A 24,107-nucleotide genomic window follows, 5' to 3' on the forward strand; every position below is an offset into this window, starting at 1 on the left:
GATTTCATTCTCTTGTGATTAAAATTTACTACAACAAACAACCAAAATCACACCAATGTACTCACTTCACACTCATTCAACCAAAAAAATAAAAATTCAGTACAATATTAAATGAAAATTCCATTGCCATAAAATTCTGGTGTGAGTTTTTTACCTGAGGTGATACAAATTTTAGTTGAGTCTGTAAGTAGTTGTGGATTTGTGGAGCAGAGTGGAATTCAGTTCAGAAGAAAAGAAAGACACTCTAAATGAGAGGAGAAGTGAAGCTATTATACGAGAATAACTCAATTTTGGGGAGTGCAAGTTTGCTTTATAACTCAACATTAGAGTAATCAAGTTATATTAAAACTTTGATAGGCTACGCCTGACACCAAAACAATATGAAACAGCTATAACACAAGCATAACTCGATATCTATATGGTCGGTTATATAACTCGATTTTATGATAATCAAGTTATTCAAGGATTAAAAAAAAAGAAAATGCCACGCTGGCTGGCCAGCATGGCACAAAGTTGAGGCTAACTCAATTATACAAGGATCAAGTTCTTCACAAAACTCAACTTTTGCTATTATCGAGTTACAAAAAATGGGTATTTCTCTAATTAGTTTGAGAAAGAGGGTAAAACGTTGGTTTTTTTGCACGAAAAGGGCATTTGTCCATTTTGGCCATAAATATTTTAATGTCAAGTTAGCTTATGATTAGTATCTCTATAAATATTTCCAATAGCCTCATTGTAAAATGACAATTTATTATATGGTACATATATAATCCTTTTAGAACCTTTTTTGGAAAAGAATCTGTTAGGTTCTAAATGTTTAGAATAATTGGCAAATCATGAACACAAACTTATCTAGATATAGATTTTAGAATCTATAGGTTTTATTAGACAATGCTCAAGGTGATTCAAGTCAAGATTCAAGAATATACAAGCTGCAGGAAGAAGACTTCATATTCTGCGTGGTTCAATCAATCGAAGAACAGGCTCGATCAATCGAAAATCGTATTTGCAGAATTTTATGTCGGCCCAAACAGCAGCTTAAGCCCATTAAGGATTAGGGTTTCAGATCTACTTCTCCCACTATATAAAGGAAACCTTAAGCCACGTTTTTGAGACTGAAGAGAGAGAGATTAGAGTGCCTCTTGTGCCTCTTTTGGTTTTAGGGTTTTGTACCCAAACCTCTTTATAAAGTCTTGGTTGCTAGAGAGTTGTATTGTTGCTCATATTGTTGTTTGTGTAAATCTCTTGTGAGATCTAGAAGAGCTTTCCTTTGCACAAACTTAGGGTTTTCAAAGAAGAGATTTTATCTACACCTTGATGATCAACTCAGTTGCTGCCATTGAAGCTTAAAGAAAACACAAGCGGGTGTGCTTGTATCTGGTGGTGAATCCAAGAAAGAAGGAGTCCGTGGATTCGAAGCTTTCACGTGGTCGTGTCAATAAGTTCTACTGGTGGGTAGCAATAAGAAGTTGAGCGTGGGGGCTTGTAAGTCTTATTATATGAACTTCAATTCTTTCAAGATAGTGGATTCAAGTTTACCTTGAGGATAGCTAGGTCAAATCCTCCCCAGGTTTTTACCGGTTTGGTTTCCTGGATGATCATATATTTGTGTTATTTATCTTTCCGCTGCTTTGCATGAGATGATCTTTATGGTTGTGATAACCTAGATTTGTTAAATTGGACTAAGTAACAACTTGGCTAATTACCTAGGTTAATTCAATTGTGTTTTTAAGGGGTCTAAAAACCATCAGAATCTTTTAATAGTTTTTATTAATGTAAGTGTAAACGAAAAAAAAATCACACGTACACAGTACACTTTCTATTATTTCTTCTTACTTGTTTTCTCAATCTCATTAACAATTCTAACATCCAAAATACATACTTTAGTAAACATTTTGCCCAAACCACAATTCACTCTCTATTTTTTCTTCTCTCTCATTTTCTCAATCTCATAAACAACTATAACACCCAATATGCATACTTACAAGTGTTGGTTTACATGTTTGACACATTGAATTACACAAAATGAATGCTTCAAGATATCCAAATACCCACAACATGCGAGGTTGACCTCATTAAAACCAGGAATTGATTTCAACATGGTATATGTAAAAGATAATTATATCTTATTTTTATATGACCGTAGGCATTTAATTAAAGAATCATGATCTCACTCACTGAGTCATATCTCTATTTTTCATATTACTGGGCTTTCTCAAAAATAAAATAAAAAAACTTGACACAACCATGAGCATTGAGCACCTCCCATCACTTTCAAAATGACATGCGTAAAACTACTTCATTTATATGTCATGCATGAACTGTATTAATTAGTACAACTTTGATCTGGTCAATAAATTATTGCACCATAATCTTGCATTTTAGTTCTCGGTTTTAGCAGTAAATTTTTCAGATAAGGGTATAACCAATTAAAACAAAAACCCTAATTCTTTTACCTCATTTATATATTGTAATAAGTTTATTTTTAAAATAAAAATAAAAATAAAAACCTGACGTGATGATTCCAATCATTCTTTATCCATTTTCTTAAATAGCTACATTCGAAAGGACTATTTTCTGCTTACATTTCTTTCTTCTTTTACATTTACCTAATCTTGAATGAAATAACGTCTCCATCTGTCGATAACAATAGGTTAGAAAAGCATGGAAATTCAAACAATGAGACAATCTCTCTCTCTCATCATGATTAATTAATGATTATGTAAAGCCGCCAGTGCTTATGGATTAATTAATGATTCTCCTATTCTAATATCACCCATCCAGTTACCATCATTTTGGATGGGCCAAATACATGTGTGTTTATCAAATGTAGGAAACTATAGTGCTATGTGATAGTTTTTAGACCCCTTAAAAACACAATTGGATTAACCTAGGTAATTAGCCAAGTTGTTACTTAGTCCAAATTCCAAATCTAAGTTATCACAATCAAACAATCATATCATGCAAAGCAGCGGAAAGATAAAAAAACACAATGATGTGATCACCCAGGAAACCAAACCGGTAAAAACCTGGAGAGGATTTAACCTAGCTATCCTCACGGTAAACCTGAATCCACTTATGAAATAATCGAAGTTGTACAATAGGACCTAGACCGCTAACATCCTATTACTACCCACCAGTAGAAACTTACTGACACGACCACGTGCAAACTTCGAGATCACGAACTCCTTTTTTATTGGATTCTCCAGCAAGTACAAGCACACCCGCTTGTGTTTCTTTAAGCTTCTATGGCAGCAACTAAATGATCATCAAGTTCTTGAATGAATGTCCTTCTTGATAATCCTAAGCTTGTGTAAAGGAAAACTCCTCACAAATCTCACAAGAGATTTACACAAATAGCAATATGATTAACACTAAAACGTAGCTAGGGTTTGACTTATATACCTAGGGCAAAAATACAAAACCCTAAACTTTTTAAATGAACTAGGGCTGAGTTGAAATTCTACAGAAAACGCATTCTGCCCGAATTTCGATTATTCGAGCCTAAGCTTCGATCGATCAAACCAAGCCGAAATGCTTTATTAAATCTGCATCAACTTGAATCCAACTTTACATAAATAAACCAACTTTGAGCAAGTCTAAACACAACTAAACATCTTGTTTTGATCATGGCTTGCCAACAATACATATTAGATTTCTAAATACATAAGATCCTAAGTCTTTAGAACCTAACACTATGTTTTGGGTACAATTCTCAAGGAGGTGCTAGAAGAATAATGAGGATCAATAGGCCTTATAAATAGAGTTGTGGTGTAGCCTGTTGTGTGCGTAAGAGTTAATTGGAAGACAAAGTTTTGTCCAGCAAGAGAGTTAGAGAATAAGCTCTGTCTAATATGCTATTATGAAAGCACCTTTAGGTGTATTGGGGATTTGGGTTAGTTTATATTTGTGAGGTATATGAGAGTTTATGACTGGTTGTAATTATCATTGATAGTGGATATTTTTGTTTGGTGTCACTGGATATTTATGTATTGTTTTGCTTTCCATTTATTATTTTACACGTTTTTCACAAGGAAAATCCATTGAAATTGAGCTATTTTCTTTTAGAGCAGATGTCAAGCTAAAGAATGAGTCATTTCTAAATTTGGTACAATCCAGTAATACTTTTATACAAGACCAGAGATACTTTTTGTCCAAATCCTGACCCAGTTATTTCATTATCAAATGCTTCTAGATTGACCAAATTCTGATGCATATATTTTCAATTAAATAACATAGCAAAATGCAATATTTTTTCTGAAGTAAAGGTGAAAAGATTCTGAACTAATCACTGTCCCCTTAACTTGAGTGATTACATGACTACTTTCACTGTCAACCATTAGCACATGCACAAGCTAGATTTTAGGAAGTTGTTAGAAGTAGAAGCCATGTGCTGTATGAAACATAGCATGTGATTAATATGCATTCCCAAATTTGATCTAGCCTAAGCAGCAGCACATCACAGTCCCTGCATCAATTAGGTATATTTATATACTTTAGTCAAAAACTTAGTGCTTAGAGTTGAGTATGGTGCCTTCATGTCTCATAATCCATGGTTTGGGTTTGGGAGAAGAACCATCTTCAAATTGCAATCTTAAGGATTGAGAAGTGGGTTATACTATTTTATATTGTGTTCAACTGTCAGTTGGTCTCAATACATTTTTTTTTTTTTTTTTTTTTGCTAGCATTGGTCTCAATACTTAAGGTTGTAATAGATTTACAAGCTAGCAAAAGAAAATCTTTTTTTGGTTGTAGAAGATAGATCAACTTTAGGATGGTTGACGACTTCCTTAGCAAAGGAGCCCCTACCAATATTGGAACATTTTGGTAGTAAAATGAAAATTCATAGCAATGGCCATTCTTTTGCAGGTAGAGGGACCCAGTTGTTAAAAAGATCAAGATAGTCCATGAAAATAAAATTATACAAGCCCTTGTTTTCCCCCAAACTGTTAGGATGATTTTTTTGGGAGATATGAACACTAATCTGATTGTCCTAACAAACAAACATGTATAATCCCTCCATCAGATCAAGTGTCAATTGTCCACTTAACTTGTCTTCCTTACTTCAGTTGAGTGTCCATGTGTAGTAAGCTCTATTGAGCTTACAAAAGAAATTAGTATCAAGTCTATTGACAATGTGCCAAAGTTATTTGCTAATCTTGTTAACCACAGACCATGGAGGGAGTTTGGAACTGATGCAAATAATTAAAATCAAGATCCAGTATCATTAGTTAGCTGTATCTCTTAAATAGCTCATGCAAGGACTAATTTCTCAGCTTGTAACTTTATAGTGCATGTATGTTTGCAAATACTATTTATCAGATAACTTCACTTATATTTTGCTAAATTTCTATATGTGTTTTCTCAATTTAAAAGAAAGTATAACTGGATCGGAGGGATTGGTCTTGTCATCAGCTTTTAAATTAAACCAGCCTTCAATCATACGAGACTGGCATGGTAGAAAGATATTTTTGAGTTTTCTGCTTTCATGGGCCACAAAAACTTCTTAATTTTTTTTCCCGCTTTGGGGCCCGCCTGCCAGGGAAAGGGGGAGTACTGTGCAGCTTAGTAAAATCTTACCTGCAAAGCCTTTTTTGATAAAATGTTGAGCCCAAGCAAGTTTCACATCTAAGAACAAATTTATATCATATAAGTTCTAACAATTTCATGAAAATAACAACATAGGGGTGTATAACCACAACAGTCTCACAAGGATATATACCAGTGTGGTACTTTTTGAAGAGGCTGAATGCTTGAGGAAACAATATTGGCTACCTACATATCAAGTTATAAAGGCAATTCCATTATTGTGTGAATATTAGCAAAAAATGGATAAGGTACAGCAAAGAATTATGCCTGATTAGATCAGGAAGCTCTAAACGTTTCCTCAAGGCTGGACAAGAAAGTAAATCCGAAGAGTAATTTTGAAAAATATTATCTAGACTAATTTTTTTTTTTTTTTTTGTCCCAAAAGTTTGCATGAATTTCTTTTTTTCATCCCTAAACTTTAATTTTTTTTATTTCCCTAAACTATTGAAAACATTACACCATTTGTCATTAAACTTTAAAATTTTCTCTTTTAGTCACTGAACTATTAAAAAAAGTTCTTTTATCATCACTAAACTTTAAAAAAATCTTCCATACTAAGTGTGTGACCAATAGTTTCTTGCCACTTGTTCATCTAATGTGTGTCATTTTTTTAATTTATAAATGTAATGGTCCATGTCGGATTCTCTAATGCTAAAAATAGTGCCACCTGAACACAGGATAAAACTGACTAGGAGTGGACCAAAATATAAAAAGTGTAATGTTTTCAATAGTTTAGTGATAAAAAATAAACTTTCTAAAGTTAAGGGATGGAAACTGAATTTCATGAAAATTTTACAAATGAAACAATATTTTTTTTCCAATTACAAGACCAATCCTTTTAGTGTTATTTATCGTGTGTGGCACAATAACTTGCAGGTGTGTTGGCAAGGTTGTATGGAAAAGAACCCTCCCCATTTGCTTTTGAAATGGGGTGTCCAATTCAAAGTGAAGATTTAGTATTTAAAATATCTAAGGGTGAACATGATGCCACCTAAATCAATTATCATTCCTTAGTTGGTGGAATACAATTTTAAATGATGTCGCACCAAATACATCTTAGATTTTAGAAAACTAAATCTTTACCATGACATGGACCATTTCAATTTAAAAGCAAACGGATAGGAGCCTGATTCTAGGCACCAATACACAAGGCATAATTTACTTTATTTCAAAATTACCATAGCGGACACAGCCACTGGACTCTCTCAACACAGCAGAGGAGAAATAGTCTGGGCTAAAGCTGACATCAAAAGAGCCATAAAAATTGCAAAACAAAGACCACTTGGCTAAAATGTGGGCAGTCCCATTAAAGATCCTAAGCATCCATCTAACAGCTACGTTACTATAACTAGACAAAAAGGACCTCAAATCAGAGCATAAAAACATGACTCTCCAAGGGGGGGGCGCTATTAAGTTCGAGATGAGTTTGGCCGCAACTTGAGAGTCTGTTTCTATCGAGACAAAATCACACCTCAAGTCCGGAACTAAAGAGAGCGCCCATCTCACTGCTTCTGCTTCAGCTTGAAAAGGGATGGTGGTGTTCACCTTCCTTGAACCAACAAATTCCACTTTCCCTTTCCAATCTCTTGTGATCGCAACAATGAGAGAGAATCTTGGACTTACTGCAGCATCTACATTTATTTTTAAGCCAAGCCTCGGTGGAGAACTCCAACCCAAGGCTATAGCAAAAACTTGAGATCTCACAAGGGGGGGTCTAGCACTTTTATGCTCAACAAAAAGGTTGAAAATTCTGGCTTGCAACACCTTCCAAATTTATGTCCATGTTCTCAAATATGGAACGGTTTTTCTGCTTCCAAACAACATCACAGAGGATGGCACCAAATAACAAGGTTTCGAGGGATATTTTGGTCATTTTTTGGTTTTCGAGGGTATTTTGGTCATTTTGTAGGTTTTTGGTTTATTTTGGTAATTTTCATGTTTTTTGAGTATTTGGGTCATTTTTTAGGTTTAAGGGGTATTTAAGTCTTTTTTTAGGTTTTAGGGGGTATTTTGGTCATTTTTAGGTTTAGGTGTTATTTTGGTCATTTTTTAGGTTGAGGGGGTATTTTGGTCATTTTAGTGGTTTTGAGGCGTTTTAGAGTTGAGTAATTTGTAGAAATGATAGTTGGATCATAATTAGGTCTAATTAGGTACCCAATTAAAACCAAATAAACATTAATATTAATTGGGTTTAACTGGGTTAATACCCATTTAACCCAATTAATAATTGGGTGGGTTTGGGTCTCATTTAAGTGGGCGGGTTTGGGTGGACAAATGGGTTTGGGTTGATTTTGCCACCCCTAAACCTTGCCAACACACCTGCAAGTTATTGTACCACACACGATAAATAACACTAAAAGGATTGGTCTTGTAATTGGAAAAAATATTGTTTCATTTGTAAAATTTTCATGAAGTTCAATTTCCATCCCTTAAATTAAGAAAGATCATTTTTCATCACTAAACTATTGAAAACATTACACTTTTCATATTTTTGTCCACTCCTAGTCAATTTTATCCTGTATTTAGGTGGCACTATTTTTAGCATTAGAGAATTTGACATGGACCATTACATTTATAAAAAAAAAAATAATAATAATAATAAAAAATGACACACATTAGATGAACAAGTGGCAAGAAACTATTGGTCACACACTTAGTATGGAAGATTTTTTTTAAGTTTAGTGGTGATAAAAGAACTTTTTCAGTAGTTCAATGACTAAAAGAGAAATTTTTAAATTTTAATAACAAATGGTGTAATGTTTTCAATAGTTTAGGGGGAAAAAATTAAAGTTTAGGGATGAAAAAAAGAAATTCATGCAAACTTTAGGGACAAAAACAAATATTTTAGTCTAGATAATATTTTTCAAAATTACTCTTCGGATTTACTTTCTTGTACAGCCTTGAGGAAACGTTTAGAGCTTCCTGATCTAATCAGGCATAATTCTTTGCTGTACCTTATCCATTTTTTGCTAATATTCACACAATAATGGAATTGCCTTTATAGCTTGATATGTAGGCAGCCAATATTGTTTCCTCAAGCATTCAGCCTCCTCAAAAAGTACCTACACTGGTATATATCCTTGTGAGACTGTTGTGGTTATACACCCCTATGTTGTTATTTTCATGAAATTGTTAGAACTTATATGATAAAAATTTTGCTTTTCTGCTTTTGCTCCTATATACAGAAGTGCATTGAGGAAAAAATTTGTTCTTATCCTGATGTGAAACTTGCTTGGGCTCAACATTTTATCAAAAAAGGCTTTGTAGGTAAGATTTTACTAAGCTGCACAGTACTCCCCCTTTCCCTGGCAGGCGGGCCGCAAAGCAGGAAAAAAAATTAAGAAGTTTTTGTGGCCCATGAAAGCAGAAAACTCAAAAATATCTTTCTACCATGCCAGACTCGTATGATTGAAGGCTGGTTTAATTTAAAAGCTGATGACAAGACCAATCCCCTCCGATCCAGTTATACTTTCTTTTAAATTGAGAAAACACACATAGAAATTTAGCAAAATATAAGTGAAGTTATCTGATAAATAGTATTTGCAAACATACATGCACTATAAAGTTACAAGCTGAGAAATTAGTCCTTGCATGAGCTATTTAGGAGATACAGCTAACTAATGATACTGGATCTTGATTTTAATTATCTGCATCAGTTCCAAACTCCCTCCATGGTCTGTGGTTAACAAGATTAGCAAATAACTTTGGCACATTGTCAATAGACTTGATACTAATTTCTTTGGTAAGCTCAATAGAGCTTACTACACACGGACACTCAACTGAAGTAAGGAAGACAAGTTAAGTGGACAATTGACACTTGATCTGGTGGAGGGATTATACATGTTTGTTTGTTAGGACAATCAGATTAGTGTTCATATCTCCCAAAAAAATCATCCTAATAGTTTGGGGGAAAACAAGGGCTTGTATAATTTTATTTTCTTGGACTATCTTGATCTTTTTAACAACTGGGTTCCTCTACCTGCAAAAGAATGGCCATCGCTATGAATTTTCATTTTACTACCAAAATGTTCCAATATTGGTAGGGGCTCCTTTGCTAAGGAAGTCGTCAACCATCCTAAAGTTGGTCTATCTTCTACAACCAAACAAAGATTTTCTTTTGCTAGCTTGTAAATCTATTACAACCTTAAGTATTGAGACCAATGCTAGCAAAAATAAAATAAAATAAAATAAAGTATTGAGACCAACTGACAGCAGAACACAATATAAAATAGTATAACCCACTTCTCAATCCTTAAGATTGCAATCTGAAGATGGTTCTCCCAAACCCAAACCATGGATTATGAGACATGAAGGCACCACACTCAACTCTAAGCACTAAGTTTTTGACTGAAGTATATAAATATACCTAATTGATGCAGGGACTGTAATGTGCTGCTGTTTAGGCTAGATCGAATTTGGGAATGCTAATTAATCACATGCTATGTTTAATACAGCACATGGCTTCTACTTCTAACAACTTCCTAAAATCTAGCTTGTGCATGTGTCAATGGCTAACAGTGAAAGTAGTCATGTAATCACTCAAGTTAAGGGGACAATGATTAGTTCAGAATCCATTGAAAATAGCTCACTTTCAATGGATTTTCCTTGTGAAAAACGTGTAAAATAATAAATGGAAAGGAAAACAATACATAAATTTTGACATGATTTGGCAAACTCTATGTCTACATCCAGCAACACCAAACAAAAATATCCACTATCAATGATAATTACAACCAGTCATAAACTCTCATAAATATAAACTAACCCAAATCCCCAATACACCTAAAGGTGCTTTCATAATAGCATATTAGACAAAGCTTATTCTCTAACTCTCTTGCTAGACAAAACTTTGTCTTCTAATTAACTCTTACGCACACAACAACAGGCTACACCACAACTCTATTTATAAGGCCTATTGATCCTCATTATTCTTCTAGCACCTCCTCATTATTCTTCTAGATAATATAGAATTCCAAAACCAACTTAAAAACCTCCAAACTTATTCTTTCACGGGCTGGACTCTTGGCTGGCCATGTGCCATGTCAACATCTTCCGTGTATTGCATTAGACTCTTGCATCAGTCTTATACTGTACATGTATTAGTTTCACAGTGCTAGAATTTCACACTTCCTAAAATACTACATAACAGCAGCTTGCATGGATTTAGTTTCACAGTCTTATTCCTATCTTTGTTTTAAAATACAAATTCCATCTCTCTACATACTGCTAAATGCTTTGCCAAACGATAAAGCAAGATTTTGTAATAGTTTACAACATCGTCCAAGCAAATTAAATCTGAATGTGAATTTGATCAAAAGGCTCATTTCAATTCTATGCATTTTTGGAGGTATCCAATTCTTCAGTAGAGGGGTGGATGGTATGCATGCTTTGATGGGGCAAGGAAGGCAGTGTAGTGTGTATGCTAAAAGCTATACATACATACATACGTAGACAAATTAAGCAAAACCTCATAATCAAAAAAGCTCTTCATCAACCACCACTATCAATGCAAGTGTCAAAAACATCTGCGAAGGGAAGGGACTCTTATGAATTCCATACAAATTGGATTCTTAAGGAAATGAAAGCCCTATACCTATAAAAACAGTAAATAAACATTGTTTGTGTTTTGAAACTATGCAATGACAATAAAACGAACAAAAAACACCTCAGTCAGAATCCAAGCTTGGTACGGCGCCAGTGCCTGCGCTTTGCATTGTACCTGAAATAGGAAGAGTTAGTTAGAGTTAAACAGAGAATCAGAGACGAAGAAGCGGGAAATAGAGAGAACCTGATGGTATTGTCAGTCCTCATGCGGATCCAGTGAGGGATAGGCCTATTCTGTCTCATCTTCTTAGCCAGCTTCTTCTTAATCATGAATGTCTTGTGGGACGGCTGAGCATACAATAACACAATAATAATCATTCAGACCCATATCATAAAGGTTACTCAGTGACAGAGAGAAAGAGAGAGAGAGTAAGAACCATTTTTGCTCGCCGCTGCGAAAGAGACAAAGTCGAAGTCGCCGCTGCGAAAGAATCTGTTTCTGTTGGAGGTGGGTCGAAGATGATGAAACCCTAGGATTTTGTTGGACTTCAGACTTCTTTTATATGGCCCGTTGCGCAAAATTTGAATTGGGCCTAAACAAATCCAAAACTTCTAGGCCGGTTGCGCAATATTTAAATTGGGCCTAAACAAATCCATCTCTTTGGGCTCAAGATAGAAACAACACAAATAGAACCAAGGTAGCTGAATGCCAAGGATTTGTAATTCAAAGACCCAATAACTTCAGGTTAATGAAGTGGGTTTTAATGGGTACAAGATGATTTTGACGAGAGGGGCCAGCCACAAAGGAGAGCCCAAATTGGCAAGGAAATCATATGGGCCTTGAGCACCAAACCAACACTGTTACATGGACCAAGTTTAATTAGCTTCTTTTGTTTGGTTATAAAATATTTTTAGATGTAAAATGTTTTCGACGAAAATATTTTCTTTTGTTTGTTAGTCTTAGTTTCTCTTTGATTTCTTGGGATTGATTGTATTTAACAAGAATTTTATAGGGTTTAAATTTCGTAATATAGTTTTGTCATGGAATCGCCAAAGTAGGAGATTGTTAAGTTTAGAGTTGGCAAGTTTCCAGATAATATAATTGTCAAATGGATTCGTGATCAATTCATACTAGTTTATTTAAGTTGAAGACCTTACATCGATCTAAGCTCAATTGCCCCTTGATCGAGATTCAATTGGTCATGAATTGAGGGACTTGTGTCTAACATGTTTTATTGAAGTCAGTCTTGTGAATCTATTGAACCTTAATTGAAAACCTATAAAAGTGGCCTTTATGTGTGACTGTTACATTCCTTATTATTGAAGCCAGTCTTGTGAATCTATTGAACCTTAATTGAAAACCTATAAAAGTGGCCTTTATGTGTGACTATTACATTCCTTACCAATGAGAAGTTAACCTAAATCACATAAATTTAAAGGAAAGAAAAAGAATGAATTTGATTGAAAGTTTGAAACCATCATTAAAAAAAAAAAAAAAAAAAAAAAAACATTTACCTTGCATATAAAAATCCTTCAATCTAGATCAAAAGTATTCAACCAAAAACAAGGAAGAAAATGAAGAAAATTAATTGGATTAAAACCCTCATAGACAAAAAAAAAATAAAAAATAAACCCTTATAAACTTTGTATATTGTTTTAAAGAATTGTTGGATACAATAAAATCAGAACCTATAACAAATTATCGCTCTTTACTATCATATTAAGATTCAAGATATCAATTGATTTTAATTTAAAGTAGGCAGGATTCAAACTCAAATATTTTTTCACAAAAGAAACTTTAACAAAGAATTTAGATAACTGAAACTTCATATTTTATTACTTTCGGTAATGATTATGGACAACATTTTCTATTGTAATAAGAATATTCCAACAAGTTAATCTAATTATTAAAAGACTTAAAATTTGAATTAGCATAACTAATAGGTGATGATTAAATTGGTCATTACTTGAATATATCTCAAGTCTATAACAAATATAACTTCTACAAAGTAATATATGTAATACTTCTTCTAAAAACATTAGTGTTCGTATGGTGCACGATATAAAGAAGTGAAAGCCAAAGGCCTTGTAGCTAGTCTAGGGGGAAAAGGGTTAGAACTGTGGAGTTAGCAGCATGCTGTAATTATATATATATATATATATATATCTCTCTCTCTCTCTCTCTCTCTATATATATATATATAAAGAAGTGAAAACTCAATCCATCATGCATTTATTGTTTTGACATGTATGATTATAAGAACATTAATTGCAAGAGAAGCATGTTGTATGGTGCATGATATAAAAGCAGTGAGAACTTCAACAACTCTTTCTCAATAACAATCAATTACGATTACAAGAGGAGCATGTCGACTAGTTAACATATCATGCAACTTAGTTAGCTTGAGGAGGTATGTGCATCCATATTGGGGTGAGCTAATTCAGTTTACAGATAATGCATATAACACACCTATGAATTTTAACTAGAGTAAAAATGATCAATTACAACCATTTCTTATCTAAAACCACCAATATCATAAACAAAAAAAAAAAAAACAAAAAATGCATGAATATGAGGCTTCCAGTAGGTATTGTCATAAATTCACAAATATAGAGAGCAAAAGAACTTGATTCTAGTAAGCAAGCGTACAGAATTACATGAATCAAATATGGTGATAAAAAGTAGGAGCACAAAACAAACCAACACATTGGGAATTATGAGCAACAAATCCAGAAAACTTTCAAACATTGATGTTTCAACCATTTTTTTAATTATAAAAATGATCCAAATTCAGAAAAGGTGCCACCAATCACTAACAACAAATTTAAATTTGATTATCAATACATTTAACATAAGTAATGACCACCAAACTTCATAGTAGTGGCATGGAAAAAAAGCAAACATTATATGAATTTAAAAACCAACAAAGTCAATCGGTTTGCAAGCATACAAAAACCAGCTAAGGGAATGGGAGACATTTCATATCTTTTGTTTTGACATCTTTTTTTGGTGGACAATAAGTGGGATGGGGGATTCAAACCAAGGTGGTCAATACCGTACTGTACTTGCCGGTACTGTCGATATGTATCGTACCGATACATGCACCAGTAAGGAAACATCAACGTTTAGTACCGGTTTAAATACCGGCCATGTATCGACCATACCGAGTGATTTTGGGTGTTTCGGTCGGTACAGAACGGTACAAAAATAAGTGTTTTTTTTTTTTTTCCAGTTTTGCAATTTTTGAATTTTTGTAAGGGCCAGATGGTAATTTATTTGCATTAACTTATTAGTATTATTTGTTTTCTTAGTATGCTAAAGTCTAAAGTCTAAAACCAAGAATAATTTGTTCTGAATTGAGGTAATGTTTTAAGGTAAACTTTTATTTTTATTATGACAGTAAACCCAAAATGGTACACTAGTATTGACTGATATCGAAATACATCGTTCCACTGATCAAACCAGTATAGCCACTGATACGAGATTGACTCCCTTGATTCAAACCCAACTTTTCCTCAATACAAAAACTAGGCAATGCCACTAAACTACAAGGCTTGTGGCCCATTCTACCAACAAATTTAAACTGATAGAAACAATAAAATGAAACAGTGCAAGCCAAAACAAATGGAACAAAAATCAATGACATTCAATCATCAAACAGATAGCAACCTACATGCAGTTGGTTAGTATCTCAACACCAAACCAATATGGGTTTGAGGTGACACTGATTCAACCCTCAAGAGTGGCAACAATTACTTTCCACTACATACTATCTAAAGACTTTGAACTGTAGAGGAAGCCAAATTTAGTTTTTTGCCAATTATAGAACAAGGAGAACAACTAGTGATTACCAAATAAGTTTGTCTAGAACAATCTAACAAAATGATCGCACAACATAGTGACTAACTATACCTAAACAAAAAGAAAAGAACTACCACACCCTGATATGAATTAGCAAGCAATGAATACATGCACAACCTTTCAAAACTAAATAAAAAAGGAACCACACTCTAGTCTCAAATCAGATAAACATACCTTACAAGTAGCTTGGAATGAGAAACACAGAAATACATAATTAAGCTCTTCATCAGTAAAAATTGAGCAGCTCAACCACCACTGTTAATCCAAGAAAATGCTTTAATCATATGAAGAAATTAAGATTAATCCACAATTCAATATTAGCGAAAAACAGTAAATAAACATTTTAGAAGGGACTCGTATGAGTTCCATACAAAATTAGGTTCTTAAGGAAATGGAAAACATGAAAACTCTATAACATCCTCTTGGTATATCCTTAGAGCATACGCACCAGTGGGTGCAAAATACAAAATGTGCAAAAATTTGCACAATATAGTATAAAATAGACTTGCACCAGTGCTTGTAAAACTCTACATAACTTTGCATATATTCCCACTTGCTACAATAACCGTGCATATATGCATGGTTACTGTAGTTTTGCAAATTTTATTTTAATATTATCTAATATATTATAATATTAAGTTATAAAAACCTTTTTAGCTCTTTTTTTTCTATCTCCTGAAACCTGAAATTAACGCCTCTCCTTCTCTGTTTCATTGCTGAACTCAAAGACTCATCTTCTCTCTTCGTTCCGCCTCTTTCAGCTCTTGTTGTTGTTCATTCTCTTTACCACGGGAAAGAATGTGATTGTCTTAGGGGTTTTGCAGTCTAGTAAGGAGGGAGGATCAGCTTGGAGTTATCTTTATTGACAGATTTTGGGGCAAATTTCTCCAAAAAGGTATGGATTTTTCTAATTTAGATTTTAGGGTTTTGTTTTCTTTGGTTTAAAGCAAGAATATCACCAGTTTCTCTCAACTAATTTTTTAGGGTTTATTGTTAGTTCAAGACTTAGAAAACAATGTAAATAAATTATTGTTCTACTCTAAAATGTTGAGTTCCAGGAACTCTATCATCCTCTTAGAAGGGTGCTAGAAGCTGATGAGAATTGGAATTCAAGAAAATTATGCCCCTGAGGATGATTATATTGCTGTCGTATGGCCCTATAAAAATGGAAAGATAGGATTTACATTTACTTAAGGTTATTATGCTTTGCCTGGGTTCAATAATGTGAACCTTTAACTCAAGTGAGGGCATGAAAGTGTTAATTTTGGGACTCATTGGGATTCTATTTGTAGTGTGTGTGTGTGTGTGTGTTTTTTTTTAAGTAATAAAAATATATCATTAAAGGAATTCTATTTGTAGTGTGTTATGACTCTATCCTGTTGTTGTGTTTTGGTTGTTGATATCTCTGTCATGTAGTTGTGGTTTGTTATGACTCTGCTGTTTATGTCTTGGTTGATATTTTTGTACTGCACGTTTTTTAGCTTTCAATAAAATCCTCTTTAATGCAAAAAAGAAAAGAAAAGAGAGAGGTAATTATGCTTTGTAAAAGCACAAGTGTATGAATTATTTTCCAACCTAACTCAACACGGCTCAAGGTTTTTATTTATAATAGAATTTGTACATATACAAAATATGAAATACAAGAGTGTTTGAAATATACAACTCTATCCTAATAGATATAGAATTTGAAATACAAAGGTATTTGAGATGGAAACAACTCTATCCTATCTTATCACAATCCTAGAGTTACTAGGATTTGTATCTTATATTCTATGTTATCACTTGATCATAATCGTAATGCAACTGTAATGGATATGGACTAGTTGTTACCTTAACATGCTTTGACAATCTTAAGATCCTCTTTCAAACATGCTTGTAAAAATTTTTAGCACCTTCGGCAATGATCTTGAGCTTACAAGTCACTGGCTAAAAGTGATTTTCAACATAATCATTGTGCTTTTATATATATATATATATATATATATATATATCTCTACTTTCAGTTAGTGACTTGATCTTATCTTGTACTTTATAGAATTTCAGTTTTAGTATTAGATAGATTGAAATTACTTTAGTTTCTTATGCCAGTGCTACTTCTGAACTAATTTGGTTTTTTTTTTCTTTAGGTGATGAACTTGCAAAATCTCTTCTTCCTTGACATTTTATGAGATGAGGAACAAGGTTTTGACAATAGCATTTTGATGGCCACTCCACATTTAGATGTGAATGCCCATCAATCTCCACCCTAAGTTGAAATGGGATAATCTACACTCTCCATTGAAAAAAAAACAACTACTAAGAAAAGTCAATGGGGAAATAACTTCACTTTAGATAAAAACATTAAGCTAGTGTTGGCATGACTCTATGTCAGCTTAGATGCTGTGACCTCGATTGATTAAAAACACGAAACATTTTGGGATAGAATTTGGTCCACCTTCCACAAAGACAAGAAAATTAACTGTTCCAAGGACTCTTAAGTAGTCGGTAGCCAACAATTCAAAAGGAGATCAACAAGTTTTGTGGATTTTTGGCCCAAATTGAGAACCATAATGAAAATGGTAAAATTGAGCAAGACAAGGTACTGAAAGTTTTATGATACTCATTATTTTTAATTTGTTACTTTTGTAGATTGATGATGCAAAAACTATGTATAGAAGTAATAGCGAAAACTCATTTCAATTGGAACATTGTTGGAATATTTTAAGGAATGAAGTTAAATGGTTGAATTTAAGGGATAATGTGAAGGTCCGCGCAAGACAGCTAGCCACACAATCTTGCCCTACTTTTGCAAGCTCAATAAATCTAGACGAAGATAATGATGAGATGAATTTCGGCAAAACCTTGGAGAGACCCATAGGCAAAAAGGCCGAAAATGAGAAATTAAAGAAAAGAAAGATTAGCGATGCTGTGGTCCCAATACTTTCCTCCCAATTGGATGAAATCAAGGAACAAAAGAAGAGAATGCATGATGAGAAAAAGGAAAGTATGCACATTGCATTAGAAGAACGAAGAGAGATAATGCGCATTGCCTCATAAGAATGAAGAGAATTGATTCGTATCAAGGAAGAAAAGAATGAAGTAGAAAAGCTGAAAGTGGATGATGAAATTATGATGAAAGATACAAGAAACATGGATCTTGAGCAAAAAGAGTACATTCATCTACATTGGATGGAAATCTTGGGGATGTTAAAGTCTAAACATTAATTTGAATATTATTATTGACAATATCTAACCAAGTAACTTTTGTAGAGTGCAAAGATCCTAGCACATGGTTGACATAGATAATTTGATGTTAGATTTCTCTATTGTAGTATTTGCTTGTGCAAGGAACATGATAGTTCAATATCAATTCATGTTAGATATATTTTTTGTAGTTTGTACTTGTGCAAGAATAATAGCAATGTTATAATTTTTGTATTGTGCAAGGATAATAACACTTGGTTATTCAAGAAAATTTGATAGCATGTATGTGATTTGATAGCACTTTTGCATTTGTTATTGCTTTCGTTATTGTTCCTCCAAAAGGTATCAATGGATAATAGCAATGTTTGTGTGAAGTATCTCTTCTTTATTGCATCTGTGGCATTTGGATGGTGATGAGTATGCCTACTAGTTTCACTCCTCATAGCTGTATGTGTTCTGCTTATGTGCACACCATTGTATGCTATGTTTCTTATATCTGGCCTGTATACTATATGTTCATTTCTTGTGCCTAATTATGAATTATCATTGCAAGTTGGGTTTTGTTTGTGATGATAAGAGGAATAAGCTGCCATCTTAAAATAGTTCCAAAGGAAAGAGTTCCTAAAGTTGCATCTGATAATTTTCCTTCACGATTTAAGACTTTAATTTTTGTATACCAATATCAAACATAGACATGGTAGATTATCAACATTAGCCACCAAATCTCACATATGGTCGCACACCAAAAAAATTATATATTTTTCTTAATACAAAAATCAAAATTGAAAATTAGATTACAATTTTACTTGACTATGTATTGTCTTTTTCAAGATAAAGTAAACCACAATTTTCCTGAAAATATAATAAATTTTCACTTTTTATTATAGAATTTTATATTTGAACCATAATATTTGATTGTTTATATTAAATTAACCTTAGTTTGGCTAGTATTATTTCTTCAAATTAACCCTAATTTGGTTAGTATTAAATAAATTGATTGAGTTAAGCCTCAAAGTACATCAAGCCCACCTTACTTTTGGGATCCTGGCCATCAAGTCGACCTTGTATATGGAAGGGTGGCTTGGGATTGTCTGAATGTTGTGGTCTTGGACCAAATCGATGAGTCAAGCCTGGGCTCTGCGGGCTGCACGAAGGCCCATCCATTTTGGATGCATGAGACTTCACCCCATCAATAATAAGTTTTTTTTTTTTTTTTTGAGAAAAAGGTAAGCGAAATTTTATTAATAATAAAAACCGAACTACAAAAAAAAGCAACGAAACAAAAACCCAATTCAAGGAAGATCCGACTGGAAAACAACATCCACGTCCTCGGGTAAGTCTTCTACCCAAACCTCAAAACCTGCAGATAAAACTGCTTTTTTAGCTAGACAGTGAGCTAATCTATTCCCATCCCTCCTGACATGTTGGAACATACAACGTCGTAATACTCCACCAAGTCTTTTTGTCTCATCAATAAGTTTTTGAGATTGGCATTCATAATGTATCGCGAAAATTTGTCTTAAATATAAGGAAATAATTTGTAGCATTTCAAAAAAGGTTAGGATGCCTAATTTGACCAATGGTAGACATGAAATTCAGTCCTCGCAGGATCAATCCATTGCATGTAATAAGTAAATCTTGAAGAAGTAGATTTCAATTTACTCCTAATTCTCCTCCTACCAATAAAGTTATATATATATATATATATATGGAGTATTTTTTTTTTTTTTTGAGAAATATAGTTATATATTGACAAATGACAAAGTACTTTGCAAGTGGGCGATACTTTTTAACTCCTCTTATCTTTTAGTTCAGTGCTGTAGGATGCTTCCTAGCCAGTGTTGATGTTATGATTGTTATCTCACTTTTGTCTCTTTATCACTTCTTTCCTTTTCAACCAACACTAAAAACTAAAAAGTGACGACTCATCATATTTATCAGTTCATGGCCTTAATTGTAATTTAAAATCAATTGAAACTCTTTTTTTTTTTTTTTTTTTTAATAAAAAGAATCAAAACTCCTCTTTAGATATCAAAAATGACGACTCATCATATTTATACTTGAAGAAGTCTAGATACCCTAATTTATATATTAAAAAAAAATGCTAAAAAACTACTACAAAAAGGTTATATAATAATATGTTAATAAATGTGATTAATGTCACTTCAACTACTAATAAATAAAGGAAAATACTAAAATTATTACAAGTTTTATTTATTATAAAAGGTTAACAAGCTAATATAATATGACAATGATTATGATTAGTAGATTTCAATAATAAAATAAATGAATGTCATAAATGCTTTTATGTGATTGATAATGTTGTAATAAAATTTGTAATAACTTTAATATTTTATATTTGTTTATAAGGTTTATACAATAAATTTGTAATATCTTTAATTGCATCACTCAATTATTTAAGGATTAGAATAGATATTTATCCCCACCGCACTTGTTAGGTGGAATGGTACTTGTAGGGACACGATTATTCACGACCCAAGAATGACATTGGGCTCGCATGTAAAAGGCCCGAACAATATAATTTGTAGAGTGTAGGCTTGAAAGGTTGGACCTTGGTCACTGAATGGCGGTCTAGTCGTGGTTTTTATGGAAGCTCACATGAGGATGGACTTGGCGTGACTGACAAAACCTTTCCTCAATGCGACCTATGGGGTGTTCGTCCTCGGACCCCGTCCGAGGAGCTTAGTGTTCTTCCATTCTCCCTTTTTTTTAGGACTTCATCCTTTTTGGGATCCCCTCTTTCTTGGTCCTTCTTCCCTTTTATACTAGTAATTACTTCCCTTGCACTGTCTACGTGTAAGTTCTGCCTTCTGGGATGGAGACTTGTCCTATCAGCCCATACCTAAAGTGGTTGGGAGTAAACGTAAAAGTTGAATAGCATGGTGAAGAGCATGGGCCTGTCAGGCGCAGAGTTATTTATTACAGTATTGGCAGCTTTATCACTTGTCTTGTCCTTGCATTAAACTCGTCCTTTTTCTTTAGGTGTCTTGTGAGGTGCTGAACGTGAGATCGTCCTCGGCCACATCATTGGGCCTTTTTGGGGCTTTCATTATGCGTCCTTGGCAATAGGTCTCCTCTTGGGCCCTTAATGTAAAGTGGGCCGGGACCTCAAATTCCCCGGCCCCACAATAGCCCCTCAAAATCCTACTGCCCGACCTTAAGGTTGGGGAGGAGGGTTTTGGTGATGTTAGGCCCCAAACCGTGACTTGCCCAGCTCGGCACTTCATTAATGTTAGGGTTTATCTATTTGTATGGGAGGCGTGCCGGATTATGAGACATCCTTCTAGATGTACTCACGCGGCGTCCTCGACGTTTCAGTGCTCGAGGCGCGCCATTAATATGTCCCCTTCACGAGGCTATCTAAACTTTATGGTTGCAGACGGCGCTGGGAGTTGAGCAAAAACCGTCTCGTTTGTAGCATTTCTTGGGAACCTGCGTAGATTAAATGCCTCCAACTTGCCTTCTATATAAGAAGCAGGATAGGAGGTTACTCCCTTCACGTACAAAATCCTCTGTCCCCTTCAAATTCTTAATCCTTCAGCTGTGCTCCTAGTCTTCGTCTCCAGCGCAATCAAGCCTTAGAGTAATATGTTCGAGGCACGAGTGGGGGTGAAGGAACCACACCCGCTCCAGAGGCACTGGGTCTCTCCGAGCCTCAGGATGGCGCGGTCAGGGCAGGGAAGACAGAAACTTAAGACAGTTCTCCATTTCCACAAGGTGGGAGCGATTCTTCCGCCTCTTTCAGTCAAAATCCGAAGCAGGTACTGGTCACGTCAGATTTTTGGTGCGACAGCAGTGGGATTTCCCGTCATCAGCACTATCCGCTCTATCGCGAGCGCTGCTAATATGGAGGCTCATCAACTTCCTGTGTGGCCATCTACGAATACCCCGCTCCCTGCACCTTTTCTTCAAAGGTGTTAATCCCCCGTCAAGTTCTTTTGCTGCCTGAGTTATGGGCATGTAAAAGTATTGAGAAATGGTTTCCTTAGACAACATTTTGGAACTGCTGCATCTCTCTTCTCTGCACCTCTTCTTCTGCTTCTTCTTCTCTTTGCTTATGTAGTTAGCTTTTAGTATAGGCTTACTTAAGCTCTTTCATTGTACGTTGTACGTTGTTCTAGTTCTTTGTCTTAATAAAAGATGATTATCTTTCATTCTAAATATTTTCCTTTTCTACAGTAATTACTTTATGAATGGATGAATTTCATGTGTATTTTTATTTAACGATACTTGGGGCAGGAAAACTTGTAACAAAAAGCTATTAATTTGAACTTATTGAGACTATCAAATATAATAATACCAACCCGCAGTAGATTAAACTCATGAGACTAACCGAGATAATAGTTGAGTGCTCCGTAATGCGCATGAGGTAGTCGTCCGAGGATGAGAAACCCAAAATAAATCATCCGAGAGGGTTGCCAGGTAGAGGAACTTTGGCCGTGTTTTTGATAACATCTGGCCTCTAATCCGAAGACTGAGGTATGGTTGTATCGAGCCCCAACACATTCGCACTAGTTCCCTTGGTATTGAGGATCCGAGGATAGACCGGGACTTTCATTCGATCTAGGGATTAACCCAATTATCAACGGGTAACCCCTCCATGGGACAAAGTCCGGAGACCATACAACGTCCGGGTTGTGTCCAAAACTCAGTATTTTTCTTCTAAGTAGTTGGTTTCCCCATAGGCTCGAGTCCGAGAACCATACAAGGCCTTGGTTCTGTCCAAAACTTGTAGTTCTTCTTTTAAGTAGTTGGTTTCCCCATAGGCTTGAGTCCGAGGACCATACAAGGCATTGGTTCTGTCCAAAACTTGTAGTTCTTCTTTTAAGTAGTTGGTTTCCCCATAGGCTTGAGTCCGAGGACCATACAAAGCCTTGGTTCTGTCCAAAACTTGTAGTTCTTTTTTTAAGTAGTTGGTTTCCCCATAGGCTTGAGTCCGAGGACCATACAAGGCCTTGGTTCTATCTAAAACTTGTTAGTTTTTCTTTTAAGTAGTTGGTTTCCCCATAGACTTGAGTCCGAGGACCATACAAGGCATTGGTTCTATCCAAAACTTGTAATTCTTCTTTTAAGTAGTTGGTTTCCCCATAAACTTGAGTCCGAGGACCATACAAGGCCTTGGTTCTATCCAAAACTTGTAGTTTTTCTTTTAAGTAGTTGGTTTCCCCATAGGCTCGAGTCCGAGGACCATACAAGGCCTTGGTTCTGTCCAAAACTTGTAGTTTTTCTTTTAAGTAGTTGGTTTCCCCATAGGCTCGAGTCCGAGGACCATACAAGGCCTTGGTTCTGTCCAAAACTTGTTAGTTTTTCTTTTAAGTAGTTGGTTTCCTCACAGGCTTGAGTCCGAGGGCCATACAAGGCCTTGGTTCTGTCCAAAACTTGTAGTTTTTCTTTTAAGTAGTTGGTTTCCCCATAAGCTCGAGTTTGAGGACCATACAAGGCCTTGGTTCTGTCCAAAACTTGTAGTTCTTCTTTTAAGTAGTTGGTTTCCCCATAGGCTCGAGTCCGAGGACCATACAAGGCCTTGGTTCTGTCCAAAACTTGTAGTTTTTCTTTTAAGTAGTTGGTTTCCCCATAGGCTCGAGTCCGAGGATCATACAAGGTCTTGGTTCTGTCCAAAACTTGTAATTCTTCTTTTAAGTAGTTGGTTTCCCCATAAGCTTGAGTTCGAGGACCATACAAGGCCTTGGTTCTGTCCAAAACTTGTAGTTTTTCTTTTAAGTAGTTGGTTTCCCCATAGGCTCGAGTCCGAGGACCATACAAGGGCCTTGGTTCTGTCCAAAACTTGTAGTTTTTCTTTTAAGTAGTTGGTTTCCCCATAGGCTCGAGTCCGAGGACCATACAAGGCCTTGGTTCTGTCCAAAACTTGTTAGTTTTTCTTTTAAGTAGTTGGTTTCCCCACAGGCTT

The 24,107-nt window shown here is 34.8% G+C and overlaps 2 protein-coding genes across 14 annotated transcripts in view; one reads left to right on the plus strand and one right to left on the minus strand.

Moving 5' to 3' along the window:
* Positions 1-24,107, plus strand: part of LOC126724163 (callose synthase 2-like) — a 176,381-nt gene that overhangs the window by 113,183 nt on the left and 39,091 nt on the right. The gene's annotated exons all lie outside the window — the stretch shown is intronic.
* On the minus strand, positions 11,061-11,668 carry LOC126724171 (60S ribosomal protein L39-3). The gene is made up of 3 exons (XM_050428537.1): positions 11,571-11,668; positions 11,378-11,481; positions 11,061-11,308 (listed from the first exon to the last, which is right to left on the minus strand). Exons 1-3 carry the CDS (start codon positions 11,571-11,573, stop codon positions 11,260-11,262), a joined length of 156 nt encoding a protein of 51 aa, XP_050284494.1. The 5' UTR covers positions 11,574-11,668; the 3' UTR covers positions 11,061-11,259.

Source organism: Quercus robur, chromosome 4, assembly GCF_932294415.1.
Source record: "Quercus robur chromosome 4, dhQueRobu3.1, whole genome shotgun sequence".
NCBI classification, from domain to species: domain Eukaryota; kingdom Viridiplantae; phylum Streptophyta; class Magnoliopsida; order Fagales; family Fagaceae; genus Quercus; species Quercus robur.